This window comes from Micromys minutus (genome assembly GCF_963924665.1).
Source record: "Micromys minutus genome assembly, chromosome: 23".
Taxonomy (NCBI): domain Eukaryota; kingdom Metazoa; phylum Chordata; class Mammalia; order Rodentia; family Muridae; genus Micromys; species Micromys minutus.
Genome location: NC_137958.1, coordinates 40790994 through 40816585, shown reverse-complemented (window position 1 = coordinate 40816585; position 25592 = coordinate 40790994). Strand labels below are relative to the sequence as shown.

The 25592-nt window shown below is 35.8% G+C and overlaps 1 protein-coding gene across 1 annotated transcript in view; it reads left to right on the top strand.

Annotated features, from left to right (window-relative positions):
* Positions 1-20000, top strand: part of TFEC (transcription factor EC) — a gene marked incomplete at both ends in the record, with an annotated part of 128504 nt that extends 108504 nt beyond the window's left edge. The window contains 5 exons of the mRNA XM_080936516.1: positions 9251-9365; positions 10667-10723; positions 13245-13320; positions 18615-18762; positions 19623-20000. Coding sequence (XP_080792642.1) covers positions 9251-9365; positions 10667-10723; positions 13245-13320; positions 18615-18762; positions 19623-20000 — 774 coding nt within the window. The remainder of the gene's footprint in view (positions 1-9250; positions 9366-10666; positions 10724-13244; positions 13321-18614; positions 18763-19622) is intronic.
* Between the last annotated feature and the right edge of the window lie 5592 nt (positions 20001-25592).

Here is a 25592-nt window from a genome sequence, read left to right as displayed (position 1 = left end):
CATTATCAAGAGCTCTGTGTTTTCTCCCCAGAGTCTTATTGTTGTCTATCTTGTGTTTAGTTCTTTAACCCACCGTGAGTTAAATTTTAAATATATGGAAGATAAGGGTCCGGAATTATCCATTTTCTTGTGGATACCTATTGAAACCGATGTCATTCATTAAAAAGATTGCCCTTCGCGACTGGGGAGGGGGAAGGGGGTTTCTTTAACCCTTGTTAAAATTACAACTTTGTTAAAATTACAAGACTATATTAGAACCCTTCCTTCTGGCTTTGCTATTGCCATCTGCAGACCTACATCACTGTTCTCAGAACGGCAGCCTTTGAGGCACAGTAGCACTGCAATTAACTTAGAAATCTAGAAGTATTATTTAACCACTCAGGTATTTTCGGAGTCCTTTTTTTTTTTTTTTTTTTTTTTTTTTGGTTTCTTGGTGTTCCTTGGTAATACATGTGAATTTTAACACGTGATTTTCCTTTAATAGTTCCTTATTTATTTCTTTACCTCTTAAATCCTGACACACCTCCCAGTATCCATGTAACTTCCCCCCTACTCCTTATCAGATAGAGTGAAGACACTCTAGGTATGACATGGCCCTGTTGCATCATGACTTCAGGATTAGGAATATCATTTCCCACTGAGGCCAGACATGAGAGTCCCTGTTGTTTAAAGGAGTCTTGAGTCAGGCTATAACTTTAGGGACAGCTACCACTCCAGTTGTTGGGAGACCCACATTGAGTATCAGTTGCATGTCTGCTATATATGACCTCTGTCCAGCCAGTATAGACTCTTTGACTTGTGGCTCAGTCTCTGAGAGCTCAGAAGGGTCCAGGTTAGTTGACCTTTTGGTCTTCTCATAAGGTTCTTATCCACCACAAGCCCTTCAATGCATCGCCCAATTCTTCCATATGCGCCCATATGTTGTCAGCCCAATGTTGGCTATGGGTATCTGCATCTGTCTCAGTCAGCTGCTAGGTAGGTAATTTACTGTATCTAGTTTTATTTCGAAGTTCTTGATCCACTTGTACTTGAGTTTTGTGCAGGGTGATAAATATAGATCTATTTGCATTCTCCTGTATGTAGATATCCAGTTAGACCAGCACCATTTCTTTAAGATGCTTTCTTTTATCATTTTATGCTTTTTGTGAAAAATTAAGCTTCCAGAGTTGTGTTGGTTTATTTATCGGTCTTTGACTAAATTCTATTGATTAACCTGGATGTTTCTGTACCAACAACATGTAGGTTATTGTTTTTGTTCATTTGTTTGTTTTTTAATCACTATTGCTTCAGAGTACAGCTTGAAGTCAGGGATGTTGATTCCTTCAGAAGCTGATTTATTGTTCAGGTTTGTTTGTTTAGGATTCTTTGTTTTAGCTCTTCTGGGTGTTTTGTTTTCATATGAAATTGAGAATTGCTTTATAAAGATCTATAAAAAATGTATGTTGAATTTTTGATGGAACTGCAATCAACTGTGGATTGATTTGGCTAAGTTGGCTGTTTTCTCTATAATAATCCTACCAATCTATAAGCCTGGGAGATCGTCCCGACCTTATTTATTTATTTATTTGTTTGTTTGTTTGTTTGTTTATTTATATTTTAACATTCCAGATTTTATCCGTCCCCACTGCGGTCCACCCTCTGACTATTCCATATTCCATACCTCCTTCTCCCATGGTTTTCAATTTTATCAAAAATTCATTTTTCATTTGCTAGCAGTCACATTGGATGTGTGATTATTTTGGTAGTGTTATCATCTTGATGAAATGGTCTCTTTCTCGACATATGGGACATTTTCCATTTTTTGCATCTCCTTTAATTTTATCTGTATATTTAGGTTTAAGCCTAGTTAATTTTATTGCCAAATCTTTTTTTTTTGAGGTTATTTAAAAGTTGTTTATTTCCTATCCATATTAACACAATGGGTCTTTATGTGCTGATTTTGTTTTGCAACTGGGCTAGCCAGCTTGATTTGTTAGTTCGAATAAGGTTGAATTTTTTAAAATTTTTTAATATTTTATTTTTATGAAATCTTTCTGGATTTTCTAAATATAGGATCATAATCATGCTGCCTGTGAGCAGAGACTATTGTGGGTATTTCTTGATATTTTGTGAGTTTTTTGTTGACTAATTGTTTTGGCAGGACAGAAATCTGCTGAAATTAGAGAGGTAAAAACAAACCTCCTTGTCTTGGTCCAGATATGAAGGGAAAGATTATTATCTCTTATTTATTATTCTTATTTCATTAAAAATTTTCTCATATAAGACTCAGCATTTTGGCTCACATCTCTAATTCCAGCACCTGGAAGTTGAGGTGGGTGGATCTCTGTGATGTCAAAACCAGTCAGCTTTACGAAGAGACAGCCAGAGCTACGTAGACTTTGAATCATACCTCCCATCTACCAACTCTCCCCAGCACCTCCTTATCTCTCTTCCCATCCACCTTCCTGTTTCCTCTATCTCAGAAAAGGAAAAGCAAAAAACAGTGAGAATCAAAAGATATAAACTAAAAACAAAAAACAAAAATGAAATCAAGAAGGCAAAACCAAAATATCTCCGACTAACAAACAAACACAACCAACAACAATAAAAACAAACACCAAAACCCAAAAAACCCAAACCCAACTAAACCAAAAAACCATGTAATTCGTTTTGGCTTGGTCAATTACTCCTGGTTCTAAGGCCTGTTTTGAAGTGTAATTTATATATCCAGTGACACTTCACTGGAGAAATTTGACTTTTCCTTCCCCAACTATCAACTCCAAATAGATTCTTGGTTAGGAATGGGACTTTGTGGCCATGTGTACTTCTCTGTGTAGGGATTTTTGTGTCTTTTGAATCTACAGGTCTTGGGCACTATTGCAGCCCCTGAGTTCATACGTATATCAGTTCCTTTGTGTCTACAAGGTGCTGTTTCCTTGAAGTCATCTACCATCTCTGGCTCTTACATCTTCCTGCCTTTTCTTTATAGATACCTGAACTTTGAATGTAGGAGTTTATTAATGACATTCCACTTAGGACTGAGTGCTCCAATGTCTCTTACTCTCTTGCTCTGCACATTCATTGACTGTTGTGGATCTTGAGTTAAAACCATATACTACAAGTTGAAACTTCTCTGATGAACGTTGAGTAATGATCTGCTGTGTGGAATAGCCATACGTCATTTAGAGTCATTCTATGTTCCTTTGGCAGAATAACAGTAGTAAGTTTTCTTCTAGATCCATGCTCAGGTTATTGACTACATTAGAAGTGTCATGTATAAGTTCCAGCTCATGGAGTGGGCCTTAAATTAAAAAAAAAAAAAAAAAAAAAAAAAAAAAAGGCTGGTTTCTCCTATATTATTTGTGCCACTGAAGAAATTTCCTCTCTAATTGTATAATGTTTATTTGAATGTCTATTTTAACTCCTTTCTCTCCTAAATCATTCTTACAGAAATGCATTAGTACCGTTTATTTCCCACAGAAGGCTCGGGCTTTCTGAACTGACCTAACAGTTCTTCGCTGTGTGGTTTGGTTATTTTTCTCCTCACCTCTTGAAGATAGTAGTTAATCTAATTGCAACATTAAATATTTTTCTTCAAATTATTCTTTAAGCCTGAGATTTTTCTTCAGATATTTCGCCATATGCTACAAATTATTTTATGTGTCTCCTTGTTATTTTTCATTTGTTAAATTTCAGCATGATTATATCTTTACTCTTGAGTTACCCAACAATATTAACAGTTTTTCAGATCAGATGTTGTATGAATTTTGTGTTAAGGTTTTCTTTTGGCTACATATATATAGTCCACGTTTGCATATTTCAAAGATATTTGAGAAAAATCATATTTTCTCTGCTTTTGCAAACACTGTAAACATATCTATGAGGTCATTTTTGTTCAAATCTTTTATAACATTCTGCATTATTTTGTCTGCTTGACTTTTCAAAAATGAAAAGGGATGTATTAGATCTTCTACTCTGATGGTAGCCTACTCCTGTGGATCTCAGCGTTCTTCACATACTTGATGTGGTTTTCATTAGATACAAACATGCTTATCATTAGTCTTGTTTTAATTTCACTTTTTAAATGTAGTTATTTTGTTCCTTTATTACTCATGTTTCGTTAATATAATTGACAAAATAGGTACCAGCAGCCATCAAGGGACAGTGGTGTTTATTTTAGCTCACAGTTTGGGGGCACAGTTCATCTAAGAGGGGGAGTCACAGCACTAGCCGCTTAAGGTTATGTTACATCCTTAGGGGCCACTTTATAATCACTTTTGTCTTAACATTCAACAATCACTTTTCTAAGGCATTTGATGAATTTTATTTCATATTTGTGAGACAGATCTTTAAATGTTTTCCTCTTTTAGCTGTCACTCATTTTCCAGTGTCAATCTTTGTGGGTGTAAGCCTTTTTAATAATTTGTTTATTAAACAACCCACAAAGTACAGTAGGTTCATATTATTTTCCTTCTCACAAATCCTCCCAGATCCTCATTTCCCTAACAACCCCATTTTGATTTTGCCTCTTTGAGAGTGTAGAAAACTTAACACTGTATACTTAGGAATATATTTTTTCATGGTAATGTGTCCATGGTATCAAGATGGAAATTAATTGGATACTAACCCTAGAAAGCTCTGAACACCCCAGAAACAACTCACTAACTATATGAAGTTCAAGAAAAACAAAGGCCAAAAAAGAAAAAAAGATGAAAAATCATTATGCTTAATCTTTACACACCAAGAAAACTTTGACTAATTCCAGGTTACATCTTGTTTTACATGTACTTTATGTTCATTGTAACTAGTAAGATTTTAACGCATACTATCAAACCTATAAAACATCAAGTACTGACAAAAATATATTCATATGCTTTTATGCAAAAATGCTTTTAAAATCTGTACATTTATCTTTGTTTTTTAAAATAAAGTTGTTCAGTTAAAAAACATGTATAATGAATTTCTTTCATAATTAAAAATTACTTATTTGTTTTTACTTTATACTTAATTCTTAATTGCATTATTGCAAAAAATTTACAGATTTCTCATATTGTATCATCATTTTATAGTTTTAATGTTTTATTGAATTAAATTTTTCTTTATTTTTGAGAATCTTGTACATGCATATGATAGAATGTGATCACATTTATACCTTCAACTTCTGCCCCATTTTTCCTACTTGTTTCCTTCCATATACTTCCAAGATATTCTCTTCCCAACTTAACTTTTTTTTGATAGCCCACTAAGTCTGGTTATTACTGCCCATCTGTGCTTAGACATGGGGCCATCTGCTGTGGCATGGGGAACCTACCAGTGGCCACATCCTTAAATCGAATGACTCTTCCTCCCTCAGCAGCAATCCACTGCCAAATGCTCCTCAGTGATGGGCGGAGCCTGGCGATCCTCTACCATATTTATGCAGGGACTTGGGCTGGTTCATTTTATGCAGGTAACACAGCTGCTGTGCTCATGAATGTGATGACCACGGCATGTCCAAAAGCCTGTACTTCACAGCTCTCTTCACATCGTCAGGTTCCTACATTCTTTCTTCTCTTTTGCAATGTGTAAAGCTTCCTGATCCTGGGTGTTTGCTTTACTATACATGTCCTGTTTAGGGCTGAATACTCTGTCTCTTAGCATGTTGAACAGTTATCCTTCTCTCTAGTGGTTGTTTTCCATTGCATAAAGAAGCTTCTTTGACCTGATTGATCTCAGCCCAGATCTACCCATATGATTATAAGTATTTAGAAGGTAATTTGACAGCATGACAATTCTGAAAAATCACAATAGCAGGAGTTATCCAAAGGCCTAGGCTTTCACTGGCCACAAGTTTTTTTTTTTTTAATCAAAATTACAATACCAGGCATACAATTTCCTCCTTTGTTATGTTTATTTATTATGCAGATTTATGATGAACACTTTTCCTTACTTATTTTATGCTAGTAAACTTGGTTTCATTTAATATTTTTGTTTCTTTTCTTTTTATATAATTTCTAATGCTGTTTCATGTGTGTGTGTGTGTGTGTGTGTGTGTGTGTGTGTGTGTGTGTGTGTTTGTCAGATTAGTCACATTCCTCAGATGTTTTATCCCCACTTAGTCCCCTCCAGGAAATACTGGCTACATTAAGTGGATCTATCACTTAAGAAGGCCAGGGCCAGGTTATTTTTATTTCTGAGAAACCAGAAGTGGAGCTGTAAATAAAATGTAGGTACCATTAAACCACTGCGAATCACTGCTGATCATGTATTAGCTTCTTGGAAAAGTTATTCTTTCTCTATTAGAGAGAAGCACCTTCTTATACAGATGTATACTTGAGCATTTTAGATGAGTTTTAAGATAAATTATTTATTTTTCTTTGGATTGTACCAGGATGGCCAGCCACTGTCATGTCAAATGGCAATCTGCCTTTTCTTGAGAAAAAATATGTTTGCTTACTGACCTAGAAAGATGTAGGCTTTCTTACTGAATTAACTCTTTTTCATTGGATTTTAAAAAAATCATATTTTGAATGTTATTTTCTTTCCCAGTATCTCCTCTGGAACCCCCCTATCCTATCCCCTCTCCTCTTGCTTCTATGAGGGTAATCCCTCACCCACTCACATACACCCTCCTGCCTCTGCACCCTGACATTTCCCTACACTGAGACATCAAGCCTTCTTTGCAGAACCAAGGGTCTCTTCTCCCAAGGCGATCCTCTGTTACAAAGGCAGCTGGAGCCATGGGTCCCCCCATGCGTACTTTTTGAATGGAGGTTTAGTTCTTGGGAGCTCTGGGGGTTCTGGTTGGCCAATATTATTCTTCCTGTGGGGTTGGAAAGCCCTTCAGCTCCTTCAGTCCTTTCTCTAACTCCTCCATTGGGGACCCCATTCTCAGTCCAATGGTTGGCTGGTAGTATCTGCCTCTGTTTTTGAGATTCTGGCAGAGTCTCTCAAGAAACAGCTATGTCATACTCTTAATTTAGACAAAGAAAGATAGAATTTTGCTTTGTAAGCTCCTTAAAATGGGTATATATACATTTACTGTTTACCAACATTGTCTGCTTAAGACTTCTAGATGACATGAAGTGTACTACATGCCTTGAAAAATCAACGGTCTAATGATATTTAAGAAGCAATAAGCCATTTATATAAAATTGAACACTACCTATAGCATAAAATTAAAGTAAGGTATTGATCAAGTGATTCAGGGCATAAACTAGCCTATAATTGAGGTCAAAAGGTGGTGTCATCTAGCTACAGCCGTTAAGCAGGATTAGATTCATTGTAAGTACCCAGTTTCCTAGGAATAATAGACTTAGTACTGTCTGAGCATGTTCTGTAGATGCTGTGGTTAGAAGCCACTTCCTCCATTGTTACGGTACACGAAATAGAGCTTCTTTTCTTCTTTTACATTTCTGCTGTTTGCTAGTCAGACTACATTGAAATCCATCTGAATTCCATCTGTTCAGAGCAAAAGCACCTTTGCCTACTTCCTTCCCCTTCACTCCCTGTCTCTTTGTTCCGCACGTCCTTTATATTTCTCAAAGGTACCATGGAAATGCACAAGTCAGGTGGAGTTGCCTTGGCACAGAACCAACAGCTATTAAAAAATGACCATGGAAATTTTGTATGTTTAAAGTTCTGTTTGAATGACGCACATCTTAGAGAAATGGTTTCTGTTGTAGAATATCTCTTAATTGTATTTGTCAGAGACTCATATACATCATCTTTTCAATTTAATCAACTTTTATTTGTTTTTAAAATGAGTGCATTGAAATGGAAGAAGTGCTTAAGTATCGCTTATCTAAAACAGGTAAAGTAAAAACACATTTTAAAATACTGATTTTGTAGGGACAAGGGTGTAGCTCATGATAGAGAATGTATATAGCATATTTCAGGCCCTGGATTGATCCTTAGCAGTGCAAAAATCAATGTAAGAAAATATATGTAAAATATAGGCTGTATAAGTTAAAGATAAGGCTGTCTAATAAATTTAGTGATAAAGATATTAAAATAAATGCCAGAGTCTCAAAAAACAGGCTAGAATGTAGTTCTTGATGTGAACTATAAACACAAATTTATGTATTAAATGATTTTAACTTTAATAAATGATTTTCCATAGAAATATACGTTTATTTCATACACTTTAGCAATTTCTTCTCCTAAAATTAATTTTAGTCTTAATAAGTCCTTTCTTCATATTTGTTGCCACACTGATTTTCTAAATCTTAAAGTAAATCTCTTGAGTTGAATTGGAATTTTGCAACAAATAGTAATGTAGAGTTAAATTTTCTACAATGATTTTGGCATAGTTATGTATACATGTATTTTTTCTAGACCTTCAAGAAAATAAAAAAGTTTTTTTTTTTTTTTATTTAGCATTTGGTTAACTGTCCAGAAAGAGAATAAAGACATATAAAATAGGAATGTTTTATAATTTTCAATCTGATGCTGAAAATGTAACTGTCTTTTTCTGAAATGCAGGGTATTTACCTGAAATGTGAATATTATTTAAATTAAATATTCTTGGATGATCAATAAACAGAGTTTGAGTAATGAATCAGTGTAATTTGAATTGTATATGAAGTGCCATAGGTTTTCAAAACATTGTTCTCAAGAATCATTTCAAAAATTGCAGTGTCTATTATTCTAAAGAGTCTATGTTCACTAGTGTCTTAGCGCCAAAGTATTCTTCGTGTGCTCAAAGCTTGGGTGTCCATAATACTCTAGAACAGCAGTGTACAATGGCAAAAAAAAAAAAAAGCATGCCATCCAAGAAGCATAGCTTCCAACTTCATTAACAACATAAAACCCTTCCTGATGGCCAGATTATGATAATAGTGACAACATTCTGAAGCTGCTAAGTATTTTACCATTGTACTCTACTTGTGGTCTGCAATGAATTTCCAGACTTGCTAAGATGTATATATTTTTTTCTAAAACAGTGTTTTAATAGTACTAAATTATAACCATGTAATGATTTGGTTTAAATCTCTCCTGGTTTGTGAATATGCATCAGAGTTTTTTCTTCATGCATGAACTGTTCTTCTCTTTTTGTTGAGATACAAAGACCAATTTTAACACATCTTATTCATGAGCATTTCATAATATATTTTAAAATACTGACTGTATAATTTTTGCTAAAAAATAACATGGTATCTATTATCATGATCATCACAAAATGACAAATTTAAAAATAGGGTTTTAGGGTACCCTACTATGACTGTGTGTGTATACAACAATGATGTTGATTAGTTGACCTTTTCTCTCTCTCTCTCTCTTTTTTTTTTAGTTATCTGGTAGTATTTTGGATGTGTATAGTGGGGAGAAGGGCATTTCTCCAGTTAACACTGGTCTTATGAATGCTTCTTGTCCAAGTATTCTACCCATGAAAAAGGAAATTTCAGGTAATGTTGCTTTTTTTTAATTACCTTTTAAATTTTTTGTCACTTGCAGAAGATATGAATGACATACACTCATGCTGAATAGATTTTTAAACCATGATTATAATGGCTAAAAGGGAGAAGTATTGAGAGTAAATATACAATTTTTTAATATCACTAGGCATTAGGTTAATATCTTTTATATTTTAACTGAATGGATTCAATATTTTAGTAGCTCCTCATACACTTCTCTAAAACATTTACAATATGATCTCATCTAGGTCAGGGACCTAGAAGAAGATTAGCCAATTGTTATGACTTAGAATCTCTCTCTGTGTCTTTAAATTTTATTTTATTTTTACACTCAATACTTTATTCACCTCCTGGTCCACCCTCCTACTGTTCCATATCCCGTGCCTCCCATGCCCCCCTCCTGTCTCCACAAGATGTCCTCACTGTACTCACCCTGCCAAACTTCTAAACTCCCTGAGGCTTCCAGTCTCTTGAGGGTTAGAGGCATCTTTCTGACTGTGTTCTAGAAGCCATCCAAGTACAGACTATGACATGTGACTGGGCCTAGACAATATACATCAAAGCCGGTACATACACAGGTTGTGAAAATGTTGTAGGTTAACAAGGAGTGTTTTTCTGTAACTGTATGGACCTCCCCAGAAGGTTCTATAGATGATACAATGTAGGCAGCTTTGGGAGCTGCCTTGAACATTTACTTGAAATTCCATTGGTATCATAAACCCAGTTAATGCTGAAGGAATTATCCGGTTTATGGAGAGCTGGGACTAAGATCATTGTTGACTCTTTTGAAAGCTGGTAACTACCCAACCTACAGAGAACTTTGCAATTTCCTGAGTGGCAGAATTGTTTGGACATGAATTTTTGAGATACATAACTAGATACCATTACTTTTATATAGCAAGCATAATTATTTTTGAATCTCAGAATTGTGGGAATATTAGTAGAAGCTGGTGAAGAGCTTGGTGTTTTCTATGCACTATGTCTACCCATTTGCTGTCAGATGGCTATTGTATTATATCCACTTTACCAGTGAGGCTCCTAAGGCTCTGAGTTTGGTAACTGATCACATGATTGTTATATGGAAAACTAGAAAGAAGATCCGGTTCATGTTACTCCAGGTCTTTAGAAACACTGTCATTATTTTTACTAAAAATCCCTTCATATTGGCACCAGATGTATTGTTACACCATTCAAGAACAAGCAATATCCCATTTCCAGCCAGTGTCTCTGAACAATGCACAGAACAACTTCAGGGTAGAACTAAGCCTCATTTCAATTATTCTTTTGTTCAGAAACTGACAGCAAAGCATTGGCGAAGGAGAGACAGAAAAAGGACAACCACAACCTCAGTAAGTATGTTTCCCTCCTCTTCAAACAAAGTTAATATGAGAGGAAATGCACAGGAATAAAAGATACGGTCCTTTGCTGTCATTCAATTAGTACTTGAAATCAGATTATCGAAATGAATTGTTCATGCTTCACATCTTGAACCAGTTTTGAAAATGCCAACCTTAGGGTCTCTCGAAAAGGTCTTGTACATTCATAAAACAAAGCAACCAGATTCTGTTTTGACCCTGTATCTCTAGGAAGGGTATGCTGGACTATGATGAGTACATTTAGTTACCTTTGAGTAGTGTTGTGACTCACCAACTCACAGACTTAATGAAACAAACCGGCCATGAAGTAGACTTCATTACTTCAGCAACAAGCAGACATCCTCATTTAGTAGCATCTCTTTGCTCCTCTCTTTCCAATGAGTTGTTATCCGAGAGACATAGCTTATGTTGTAACGCTGGAAGCTGCAGGCCTTCTTTAGGTTAGTTTGGCTCTCATGACCAGTCACGGGGGATAAAGCAATGCAGGTAAGAGGGGTAGATCAGAAGTAGAATGCTAAGTCTTGTTTTAAGAGCTTCATGATTTGGAGTGGCTTCTACTAATTGAGTGAGGAACAGATTTGCTCTGCCAGGCATGGCACAACAGAAAAAGAATCAAAGAAAAAGCAGAGTAGAGCATGACCTTGAGTCAAACCAGCAATTTTCTCAGGTGAAGTGGACTGAAATTCATTCTGCATGTATCTGTGAAGCTCAGAACAATGGAATTGCTATTTCAGACTGGTGACAGTTAACTGACTATAAGCAGAGTGGGCCCTTGCTTCTCGCTCTTTTCGGGCCTTGGCTTTTGGATTCCCTTAGTCCTAAGGTATATTGCAGGCAACTCTGATTTAGAATATGAAATAAGGCGGTGTGCAGAGCTAATGGCTGTTACAAAGTTAATATGCTGAGGGTCCTGTGAAATTTCTGCCCTTGCTTTTTATTTTTTTACTCTATATATGCAGCAGTTTCTTTAATTTGTAGTATGTTTTTTGCCTGCTATGAGTCTTAGCAAAGAACTTTGTAACTGGATTCTCATGCTAAATAATTTTATTCTGTGGTAAATTAATGTTAAAAATTTAGATTTTAGAAGCTCCTAAAGAAATGTTCAACACCCTTAATCATCAGGGAAATGCAAATCAAAACAACTCTGAGATTTGACCTTATACCAGTAAGAATGGCTAAGATCAAAAATTCAGGTGACAGCAGATGCTGGCTAGGATGTGGAGAAAGAGGAACACTCCTCCATTGTTGGTGGGATTGCAAGACAGTACAACCACTCTGAAAGTCAGTCTAGAGGTTCCTTAGAAAACTGGACATAGTGCTCCCTAAAGACCCAGCAATAAAACTCCTGGGCATATACCAAAAAGATCCTCAAACATGTAACAAGGACACATGCTCAACTATGTTCATAACAGCTTTATTTATAATATCCAGAAGCTGGAAAGAACCCATATATGTCTTTCAACAGAGGAATGATATAGAAATTGTGATACATTTACACAACGCAGTACTTCTCAGTTATTTTCTATACATTCAATTTACAGCAAATATATATATATCTACATATAGATATATACCTAAATACATATAAATACACACATATATTTAAAATCTTAAGTAGCTCTAAACAATAGTTCTTGGATGGCTGGAATTACATATGTAGTATCAACTTCACCAAATGACTTAATTTCCAAAGTGCATATATTGACTCTACAAAAATTTGAATATTTTAGGTTAGGTACAAATGCATTTACCATTCCTTCCAGATATGTCTGATTCAGGCAAGAGTTTGAAAACTACTTATCTGTATATTACTGAAAACTTTAAATCAGGTAAATAGTGCCAGCGAGATTGTGCTGTAGATCAAGGCGTTGCTCCCAAGCCTGACAACCTGACTTCGATCCCTAGGAGCCACACTATGGAAGGAGAGAACCTGTTAACACAAGTTCTCCCCTGACCCACTCTTCCCACACACAAATAAATAAACACACGTTTCTTAAACAGAACAAACTAGTCATCTAACTCACATACATTTAGTTGGTGCCTCTCGTATAGGCTGAGCTCTCTGGAGATACAGTCAGAGTTATCTGGCCATGCATACTTACAGTGTACTACATGGAGATCAGTGTGTGCCACGTATAAAGCATGGGACTAGCCTAGAAAGGTTACACTAACAGACAGCAAGAATGTGTATTTGTGAAGTGTCATAGGAACAGATAAGTGTATACGTATAAAACATTGTGAACAAATTCAAAGAATAAGGGTGTTTTGGAACAATATTTTATTGTGTTATGGAGTATGCATCCACAATTCTACTATTAAAATTTTTACTTTAGGTCTAAGATATAATTAGATTTTTATCCTATTATTGCGAGCTTTCTTTGGACTAACAGGATTTTTCCTTTTTACTATTTTTAAAAGATTATTAAATTTACAGCTGACACAACAGTGAACTGTGTTTTAATGAGAATAATCAATAATATTTCTTTCCTAATAGTTGAAAGAAGAAGAAGGTATAATATTAATTACCGAATCAAGGAGCTTGGCACTCTTATTCCAAAGTCTAATGATCCGTGAGTTCAAAATCATTTGTGCAATACGTTGTAGTTCCAGTACCCCACAAATGGGTGGGTGGGAAAAGGGAGGACAGATCCAGTGGCCAGGAAACAAAGCATATGATAGGAAAGACAAGTCTACTTCTGCTCTCCCTTAAAATATCTATTTCAGTGTGATAGTTATCAGGCTTCAAGGCATTTCCTAGATTCATTCTTCTGATCCCAAGAACAAGTATATAAGTTTACCTCAGAACCTAGTGTATCTCAGCATACTAAGACCATCAGCAATTTAGTGATGGTTCCAAAGGCTGAGACTGACTGGGTAATAACATTTCTTCAAACTTTAAGATTTATATGAATATTTAAGATTAAATTGCCATAATTTCAAATATGTTCAGTTCCTGGAGACACACATATACAAGAAAACAGAGTTGTGAAATATGGATGGTTGATGTCATGCTGATTCCTGTGGCAAACACAAATCTGGATATGATGTTTGAGATTTTGAATATCAAAAATAATTCATCAAGTTTTCAATTTAGAATGTAGAGCTTTTGTACAAAGAGCAAAGTCATGCATGATCTGCATGATCCGATTTTAAATGAAGATTTGAAAATGATCTCTTCAAATATTAGCAATTACCCACAATCCAGAAAGGAGAGTGTTTGATGAAGATACACTTGTAAGAACTGGAAACATTCTTTCCTTAAATTTAAATGTTATAACTAAACTGGGTAATTAAATAATTCATGTTTGAAAAGAATGTGCCATTTATCCCCATGAACACACTAGACAGTTTGGGCACCACAGTGAAGAAGGGAGAGGTATGCAACCCAGAATAGAAAACTGAGGAGCTCAGGCCTAATTTGGGCAATTTGGATAGTTATTCAAAATTTACTAAGAGTCTGGAAAGGTGGGTTGGTGTTGAGAGTGCTTGCTGTTTTTCTGGAGAAAGTAAGTTTGGTTTCTAGCTCCCACAATGGCCACCTAATCCCTGCATATAACACATCAGGACATCCAATGTCTTCTGTCTTTTGCACACTTTGGTATACATTCACACAGACAAGTACACTTACAAATAAGCTTACACATTTTAGATATACTTAGTTTATTGTTTCAAACTATGTGGATAATGTGCATTACAAATGCCACAGAGCAAGGTATTGAATCTCCCGAAACTAGAGTTATGAGTGTTTGTAAGCTACTATGTGGGTGTTGAGCATTGACCTTGTGTCCTCTAAAACAACAGGCACTCTTCAACCCTGAGCCAACCCTCCAAACCATATACACAGACATTTAAAGGTCAATATAGATCTGTAAAATAGAATAGCTCATTACCTTTCCTTTGGCATTGTTTTTATAAATGAATCCGTAAGGTATATGACAATTCATTTTAGAGATTGTTGGTAGAATTGTATTCTTTAACAATATATGGCTGCTTTGGTAGTATAAATCTTCTTTCTTAACACATGGTATAGCCTACACGTGACAAGCTTTCCCTGTAAAGATCCAAAACCTTAAGTTTTATAAAGGTTACATTGCAGTTACTTAACTCTGCCATTATAGCCCCCAATCAGACAAAGACTACATGTAAACGAATGATCAAAGCCACGGAAGCTACTGACAGAACTGTCTGTGTTGTCTCATTCTGGCCTAGAATGTGGGAAATTAACGCAGATTCAGATGAAAGAGAAGAGGTTTGGGAAATCTTCATTAGGTACATTCTTAATCATTATCTTCTTTATTATGGACATCATTATGGCTCTCCCAAAGAGGGGGTTGTTGTTTGTTTTGTTTTATTATGCAAATAATATTAAAATCTTGCTATAAGCACACTGGGAGTCAAAAAGTTAATGTGTCTACGTGTGCATACCTGATACAGGCATGGGAAACTAATGTGAACTATCACTGTGTTATGGAAATGGTCAAACTAAAAACTAAAAGCACAATCTGAAAACGACACAGTACTAAGCGAGATTATGAATTGGAATAAATAGCTCTCAGTTGAATCTGTTGCAGAGATGACAACCACTAAGATGATTAAAGATAACTTTTTACATTTTAGTTTAGGAAAATAGCTGTGTGTGGTATCTCACAACAGTAATCCCAGTAATTTTAAAGTAGAGGCAGGAGGATTACTATGAGTCTGAGTCCTGTCTTGGCTCTGTAGTGATTTGTAGACTACCCTGGGTTACATAATACATGGCATCTTGAATATCACAACAACAACAACAACAACAACAATGACAATAAAAACAGAAATTAAACAAACAAATAAAGAAGGAGAAAGCCACACTTTTACAGAAAACCAGTCATGTGAGCAAGCAGGCCTGGAGCCCAATAAATGTCATGTATGTCTGAGCACAGGCATGGTTCAGTATCTCCCTTTGGGGACATTTCCACCTCTTGAGACTAAGCACTGGGGAATGAGAGCAGAGCTGCCTCAAAGATGCTGAATTCAATGACGTAGACATTTTTATACACCACACCGTTCAGAAATGTATTTTACTTTGCAAATCAAAATCACGGAGTTAATGATCAAATCATCCAGGAAAACTATAGTTGAAAAATATAATTTAGGACAAAAACAAATTAGACATGTCCTGGTATTTTCCGCATATTTCTTGGTTATAAAATTTTAATGATTTGAAGGGGCTGTCATACCCAAGGTGACAGCTGACATGTGTTTCTGCAGCTGTACCTGGAGAAAATCCTACGTCAGTTTACTTCTTAGTCCTTATTCATTTAACACAGCCTTTAGAATTTTTAGTTCTTCTAAAAATGTTAAGTAAGTCCCTCAAAAATAATTGCTTTATGAAGAAAGAACAGGCATGGTCCCTGTTCTTTCTTTAGAGATGCATCATTTACATCCCGTATTTCTAGGATAACATATATTCTTTCAAAATGTTGTTAATACTTTAATGTTTAAATTATCTTGGGAGAGAAGACATTCATTCATATGTAGCTGAAAAATTTAGACTCAGATAAGCAGTGCTTTGGGGTTCAGCTTTGGCAATAATTGTCCTATTTTGAAAACAGAAATTTTATGTCTATACACAAACAAATTTGATCACATCTTTTCCTCATTTCTTCCCCCAACGTTCCCCATATCCCCCCAAATATACTTCTCCCAACTCTCTCTCCCTCTCTCTCACCCACACCCACATACACACACTCACACACATTCAAACACACACACAACACACTCACACACATATTTGTACATACACATACATACATACATACTCACACAAACATTCATGTACACACAAACACATACATTCACTCACATATACTCACACACTCACATACACTCATACTCACACATGCATACACACACAAACTAGGTCCATTTAGTGTGGGCTGCATATGAATTGGTGTGGACCATGACCTTTGCTTTCTATTCTTTCTCTCATGTCCCCTGCCCACACTATGGGAAAATATGAAACACAAATAATGTTACCCAAGGTCCTGTTACTAATTCAGGAGACCACAGCATTTCTCAGTTACAGATACTTCCTGGATAAACAACAAAAATGACTTATCTTTTCATAATAACTCCAATAGGAGAGAAATTTCCATGAATAGTCTTCATCCTAATAGTCAGATTGGCCCTAGAAAAATGATCATCAAAATGAGCAATCATTGGCAGAGCATAGTGCTTTTCAGTAGATGAGAGGCTACTCAGATGTCTGTAAAACTCTCTTCTGGATGTGTGAAAATCATCTTTTAATTATTCCATTATTAATTGTCCATAACTGCTGCTAATGACATGAACAGACACCAAGCTGAGCTTCCATGAGTAAAATTCAAATAGACGTGCTGTAGACTTTATATTCCTACATCTGAGCCATACGAAGTAAATGATGAACTTTATTACACCTTATAAGGATTATTTGAACCAGAAACATTTTCTTTATATATATATATAAACATATATAATATATATTTTATATAGAGAGAGATTTATTTACTTTATATATGTGAGTATAATTACTGTCTTCAGACACACCAGAAAAGCGAATCAGATCCTATTACAGATAGTTGTGAGCCACCATGTGGTTGCTGGGAATTGAACTCAGGACCTCTGGAAGAGCAGCCAGTGCTTTTAACCATCTCTCAACCCAGAAATACTTTCAATATAGTTTTAGACAATGTATAACAAAAATGGCTGTAGTAAAATGTTACTTTTTCCCGTATGGTTACTTTATGTTGTATGTAATAATTTTTTTGGGAGTGGGAAGATGGCTCAGTGGGTAGTACTTGTTATTCAAGCATGAGGCCCCAAGTCCAGATTGCAGCACCTACATAAAGATATAGCTTGTATGTGCTTGCCTGTGATCTCACTGTTGGGAAATGGGAGCAGGGGACCTTGGAGCTTAGTTGACCAGCCAAAATGGAGGAGTGAGCATCAGGCTCAAGGACCAGCATTTCCTAATCACTGTAATTAATGTTTAATAATTAGCTTGTTCTTCCTAATGCATCTTGGTAGTTCTCATGCAACATTAGACCCATAACGTTTTCAGATATTAAAATCATCACTAACCTTTTCTATACTTCTAAACTTATATTTCCTCTATATTAAAAGCATTTTAATATTTTCTGTGCTAAGACTTAAAAGATTTTTTATCAAAATGTTTAATTCTATGAATGTATCTTAAATATTAAAACTATTAAAATATCTAAAAATAGTTTTCTGAATCCAACCTTAAAAATAAGAATGTTATCATTTGTGTAGAAAAAAAAATGATGGTTTCAGGAAGCTTGCTCTATTGCATAAAGAACAGTTTCCCAACTTTGCTATTGGGAAACCACTCAGGATCATCCTTCAGGGAAGAATGTATTTTTTCTTTCTTAGAAACGAAAGCAACCATATTAGAAAATAGGTTAAAAGATTGGTACATTTGAAATGATCTTAAAAAATTTAGGTTTAGGTCATCAGTAATGTACATTTCCTAGTTCATTAATGCAGGAATACTGCACATAGATTTTAATCTTAGAGTTAATAATAAAAGCAATTTTCACTAAAAATATAAAAACTGTAATGGTAGAATCATGATATTGCATTTAGCTCTCCCACAAAAAGTCACTTTATTACTTTCTTTTGACACTTATTTTCATTCTGGGATTAATTTTACTATATAAGGGCTTCTTAACTATTCTATTAAAATTTCTATTCAGAAGCAATAATATCTAAGAGTGAATAATAGTCATGTAAATCATTATTTCATATTAATGTAAAAGATTGTGTAAGTTCTTATGAATTCTGCTGACATGCACAATTGTGAAAAGGTTATCTCTCCCTTCTACAGTGATATGCGCTGGAACAAAGGAACCATCCTAAAAGCATCAGTGGACTACATCAAGTGGCTACAGAAAGAACAACAGAGAGCCCGGGAGTTAGAACACAGACAGAAGAAATTAGAGCATGCTAATCGGCAGCTCCTGCTCCGGATTCAGGTTGTTATGCAACGGTTGCCATGGGCTAAATCGAATACTACTGACAGTGCCCTCACTGGTCTTAGTTATTGGGTTCACTCATGCATCGTCTTATCAACAGCTATTTTTATTTGGGAAAAATAACTTTACTATCTCTTAGAAGGTTCTGAGTTGAGTTGTTTCAATTAGATTTCTTTGATGAGACGTCTAAGACTGAGATGACTTAAACTGGTATAGAGTGAATGGGAACCAAGTACCAAATGCAGAAACTAAGGTGCCTTTAATACACACATGATATTATCTCAACACACACTCACCCTGGCCACGGGTAGACAAAGTCCCCAGGGAGACACATGAGCAACACATCAAAGGGCAGCGTTATGTTTCTGTGAGATGAGACCCTAAGTCTCTCCCACCTCTTTAGGTTCTTTAGTAACAATGTTACAGATTTCATTGTCATTACCCGTTTACATTGTAACTTCTCATCAGTTCCTGCGTCACAAAGTATTAACGTATAGCCGTTCTATGTCATTTTCTAATGCAAACACCCATATGGTCATCTAATATACTCGAGTTATGGCAGAAGATTAACCAGGAGGAGAAATGGAGGACTTTCTACAATGTACGCTTTATACCACTTACTTCAAGCCAGTATGCAGTCACCCCATGCCGTGTAGCTTACAGACACGGAGATGACTTTTAAAAATTAAGTAATTTTTAGGCATTATGTGTACACCAGATTTCTTTATTGTAGAACTCTAGTTTGCACACCTCTTCCCGTTGAACGCTGCTCAGTATTTTGTTTCATTTCCAGTTTGATTGCAATAGCTTTGTCAACTTTTCCAATGCATCATGTAATGATTCTCCTTTGGAAACTACAGGAGCTGGAAATACAAGCACGTGCTCACGGCCTACCCATTCTGGCTTCCCTCGGTGCAGCTGATTTCGGTCCCCACCTCACCAGGCAGCAGAGCCAACCCGAGAAGAATGCAGTAGGCTCTTGCCAACAACTGACTCCATCCCAGGGGACAAGCCCGGAGTTCTATGAGCCATCTGTGGCTTTCTCCGACCCACTGTCTCACTTCACAAATTTATCATTTAGCGCCGCCTTGAAAGAGGAACAGCGATTGGATGGCCTGCTACTAAGCGACACAATATGCCCCTTTGGGACGGATCCACTACTCTCCGCCATTTCCCCCGCGGTTTCCAAAGCGAGCAGTCGAAGCAGCCTTAGCTCAGAGGATGGCGACGAACTGTAAGCCGCGAACGGGCTCAAGTCGTCAACCAGAAAGCAACTCCACGCTGGTGCTACTCAACCGTGATCCGCGTTTTTGCGTTTCACACCTTGCTTTCACTTAACTCTCTGAAAGGAATGATATTGGCCTAGTAGGTGGGGGGAGGGGTGATAATAAGTGATGGAAGAATTCACGGGAAGAGGGAACCTGGTACTGAAGAATCACTGAGGGTCACAGTATTGTTGCCAGCTTTGCCTACAGAGTTCAGATTTCCTTACATTTACTTTTCCTGGAAAGCGGTTGAACTTAATAACGTCTCTAATGTTGATACCTTCGAAGAAGTGACAGAATAAGGTATTACTGGAGACATAGTCCTTCAGGAGCCGACAATATCCCTCTCCCCTCTCATTCACTTCCACACCTTCGCACCCTCTGCAGCATCATAGCCCGGAGCTTCACAACTAAAAAGTTGGGTGATAATTTCTTTTCCTTTCTCTGGTGGACATATTATGTATGGGTGAAGTACAATTTTTTTTTTTCATTTAAACTCGAAAGTCTGTAAATAAACGTGAGAATTTTTCAAAACAGAGCAAAGAGTACGTCTAAAATTATTATTTTCTAAAATCATATTCTGAGTGTTTTAATCAGTTCAGTGAAATTAATTCTACACATCCTCTTGCAGATTTATGTCTCTGTGCTTTCTTCAGATAAAGAAACACACTGAGGAACCCCCTCCAGGGCTTGGTCCGACATTTAAATCATTTCACATACATACACATATACGAATATGTACACGTATACATATGTACATCACACAATGTAGGTAGGATGGGTTGTTTTATTAATTATGCTTCATCCCTCTGACTATCTGATCAATGACATAAACTATAATACATTTTTGTTCCTCAAAATATGCTGTGTAATCAATTTTAGCAACTACAATACAAAATATTCCCACACTGGGAGAATTTGTCTGGAGTATATCATATGTCATTTAGATAAACATTTATTGTCAATGTAGATTATCACAAAAATTGACAAGATACTGAATATTAGACTAGCAACTGATCATCTGTAGGCCAGAACTACATTTTATTTAGTTCAAATGTGATTGGAAAGATGTTCTTTCTTCCATTGAGATTGAGAGTACCCTGTGGTCTGGTCTTTGTTACCCTCTAGGACAGTTTAGGTATTTGTCTACATAGTACTTTGTGTTTTTCTTCTTGAACTCTTCTAAACTTTGGGGATTTGATTAGTCCACACATTGCTCTGTTTGAATTTATGTCGGCCCACAATGAGTGGTCATAAATCAATGTTGGTGAGGGGATGCTTAACACTGCCCTAGGCCCTGTGATGATGCCGAACAAAGAATACATCCGATTCATGTGTGACAAGACCACATGAACAGCAAACCCAACAGGCAGAGAGCATATGCAGAATTCAAATCTAGATCACAGGTTCCGAGATAACAGAGATCACAAAGTGGAATGGGAAAGGTATCATGTAAAACTTACAGGTTAGAAAGAAGGGGGTCAATTGAGAACTACGTGTGGACAGTAACTTTTTACACACATCTTAAGTTTTTAAAGCTCTCAAGAATGTCTCCATGGATACCAAGTAGGAGTTTCTGCATCACAACTGTAATCCACACAGCTACTTAACTATGTCTCCATTGGAACATATGTGCAACAGCTGATGCCTTATATAATAGAGACGACTTAGCACCTTATTCCACTCCTAATAACACTGAAGTTGCAAAGGAAAGTGTGCACAACAAATATTATATTACGTGTTAGAAAGCTGTTCGTTCACAAAGTAGTCCACATTCAAGCACCACCTCTTACTCGACAAATTACGTCTTTTTTATTGTGTTATTTATTTAATATTTAGTTTTTGATGAACATTAAATTTTGTATACATCTTACAATAAGGCATGGCATGACCCATACAAATTTTAAGTTAAAAATAATATAAACTGAAAAAAAATGTTATTTGAGCACCGAGGGGGTCTTAGGAAGAACCTTAAGAAACTTGATTAATTAAAGAATATTGTTGCAGACTTTACCTAACATAGAAAAGAAAATCATTGTCAAAGAATCCTAGTACAAAAAGACTGATTAGCAAACCACTATTAATAAACAAGTTGCTAATCATATGAATAAGTAGTGCATAATTTCAGCGAGAACATTTTAGTAAATGTTTGAAGATGATGTCCAAGCCAACCTCTCTTCCCATTTATCAGCAACCTCTCATCCAATTCTGTTGGATTACTTCTTGTGGATTTGCATTAATCAGCCTTTTCCATATCCCAATTATCTAAGAATAATGAAAACCCCCAATGATTAGATGTAGCTTTCATTCCTTTAATGATTGGTCCGTGAAACCTTTCTTGTATCAATTGGACAACCTGTACCCAGGAAATAGTTCCTTGGTTTAGGGTTTTATTATCGACCCTGGCTTTCTCTGTAAAGGAAAAATGATTTCTTTTAAAAAAACAGGTGATGGAGACCCCCAGAAATAGCTTTCCTCTTCTGTTTGATTTTATTTGTTCATGATCATATGTGACTTCATAAATTGCCTCTTAGTTTTTTCCTTAACAAACACGCACAATGTATTCCTTGATTTAGTGTGCTCACTTTCCAAAAGTTTGGGAGAAATTACATTTTACAAATGAAAAATCATTTATTTTTTCTTTCATTTAATATTGTAAGCAATACTAGGATTTTCTTACATTTCATGCTATTATGAAAATATGCTCTTTTCTTGTACTGTTACAATGTTTTTAACATTTAAATACAAAAATGTCATAATGAATCCTCCAATTTTAAGTGGACATGTATTGTTGCTAGAAAGGACACGTTAAGATACATTATAAGCCCCCAGAAGAAACTGAGTTCATAAAACTTTTCTACACTATCTTTCTGCTGCTACTTTCTTCCCTCATGACACTTGCGATGTGCATGAAAGCCTAAGTCCATTAATCATACGGCTGTTTTATCAGCATTAGATCAACCTGGGTTCTGTGAAAACAAAAGGCTCGACTTTGCTTCAGTCTGGATGCGGGAAAGTGTAGATGCTGCAGAGATGCACCATGTGTCCTTCTCCGGGCTATGTCGGTTCATAAGTTTGAGATATCAGCTGAGTTCATGGAAACCACCCGCACAGAGGTTTCATCCCATCTGCTAATAAGTGAGTGCTGAAGTCATTCAAACGTCTCATCATTATTTAGTGACACATAATTTTTATTCGTATGGTTCTTAATTGAAGCAATATCTAAATTGAAACGGGAAGTCCCACAGAATCTATCCTTCAGCTGGACCTACTGGCATGTACTTGTAACAACAAAATCTCTCCTCGCATCCACCTAATTTGAGGAGAAAATGCTTTGTGTGCATTTTATACAAACAAGGGAACTTTGTGTCCTCATTGAAAGGTTTGTTATGTGTATTTTTTAACAGTCAAGCGATTTCTATTGTTTTTGCTCATAAAATCCTCAGTAAAATTTCAATTTTACAGCATAGAAGGCTTAAAGAATAAATATAATTACTTCGATGATTGCAAAATTATCACATTCATTCCTATGTTACCTTTACATTTAAACATTATATAGTTTTCTACAGAAACAAATTTTATATTTTATTTAAATCTTATCTTGTGTAGCAAGTAGTAACACAAAGTGATGACCATTATTTTTCCAAAAGAATTATATAACCAGTAAGCTATCTTTTTAAAAACTATGAGTAGGAATGCTTAAACAAACATTACAGAATCTTATCTAGAGGCATAGCCATTGCTTATGGCATGCCAAGCTAAAAATTAATTCAGCTATTTAATCTTAATAATAACAATGTAGTTAAAAATCTTTGACTTTAATAGCATTACATATATGTGAATAGCTGAAGTAATATTCCTATAATTTTAATTTAACATTGGTTATATCAAGAAAGCATTGTTAATATAATAAGACTGTATAATTTGTAATTATTGCTATTTTTCACTTTAATAACAAAGCAATGTGTCTTATTTTCTATGAAAATGAGAAACATTGGTGTACGTTAATGCATACATGAATTTTTGTGCAAGTACTTTTCAAATGTACCAATATTTTCTTTGCATATGTTAAATCAAAGACCATAATCATGACATGTTTTATACAGTTCTCTTTATTCTGCCCTAGCACATAGACCGTACGGGGAAATGCTATATAGAGTACTCGTCTGATGGGATACTTAGCAGCAGCAAGACTTCACAACTGACAACCACTTGTTTCATAGGCCGGTTGACAATGGCAATCCAATATTTCTCTATTACGGAAGGTAATTGTCACACTCTCCAGCATGGTCTCCTGCCATCTGCTTCTGCGCGCTGTTATGCCTTTGATTTATGGAAAATATTTACTAGGATGTTGCAAAATTGCTAACAGGCGTAGAGGTAGCAGTGAAAACAGCACAAGACCACCAAGCATTTTAGCATACCAGATGCTCCCAGATAATCTAGGATAAACAGAATACTCTAGCCTAATATGTAAAACGTTTTAAAGCCGCTAATTGCTGTTGACTACACCCATCCCTTGATAATGAAATTAATAAGGAGCTACAGAAGCGTTAAGACTTTTTAATATTTGATACTATGTTTATCAATTTTGTTCTTCTATACTTGATCTATGAAAAATGATAAAACATACCCAGTTTAAGTTAATTATAAAGTGATGCTCTGATTAAATATAAGCTCATTACTTTTTTAAGGTTACATACTAACAAAACAAGCTCCATAAAACACTATCAATTCTCAAAATTCACTTCACATTTTGATTGCAGCCTGTTCCCTCATCTCCTCTTACCCATCCTCACAAATCCCCCTCCCTTATCCCAGTCCCCTCTGGGTCCCAACCTGCCCTGGAACATCGTCCTACGTAGAAAATTAGCCAACCCAATACACATGAAAATAAGTCATTGCTTTTTAAAAACTCTACATAGACTACAAAGTAAATGGCAGGGTCCGTTTTATTTTCAGCCTTTGAATATATATGTACATAGATAGAGGTGTGTGACAACTCATCTTAGTTTTAGAAAGGTTTTTGTACAAATAAATCTGCTATTCTTTCATCTTTATAATATCATGTAGAAGGAATATTTGACGCCATCTTTAGATATCTTTCGTTGAAAAAATGCATACAACCACAGAAATAGACACATACATGCACACACACAGAGGTCAACACATACACACACACTCCCCTACACACAGACACACACAGCAATGCACACATACACACACCCTGAGTTAATGCAAAAAGCTGAGGAAAGCTTTAAGACCTTAATATTTATCACTAAAATAGCGATGCTCACAATTTTAAGAACATAAAAATATAAAAGATGATTTTGTTTATCACCAGAAAAAGAGGTTACTCTCCACCTTAAAAGTTGATAATTAATCGACCGACTAAAGAGTCCAATAGGATATTGAGTATTTGTTCCATAACATACCTATCATGTTAAGGAGGTATCAGTTTCATTAATTGACCAGGTTACAGCATTCTGGATGTGAGGGTTTTGATAGACTCCACCACCTTGTGGTTAAGTATATGATTCCCATAATAAGAACAAGTTGCCTGCA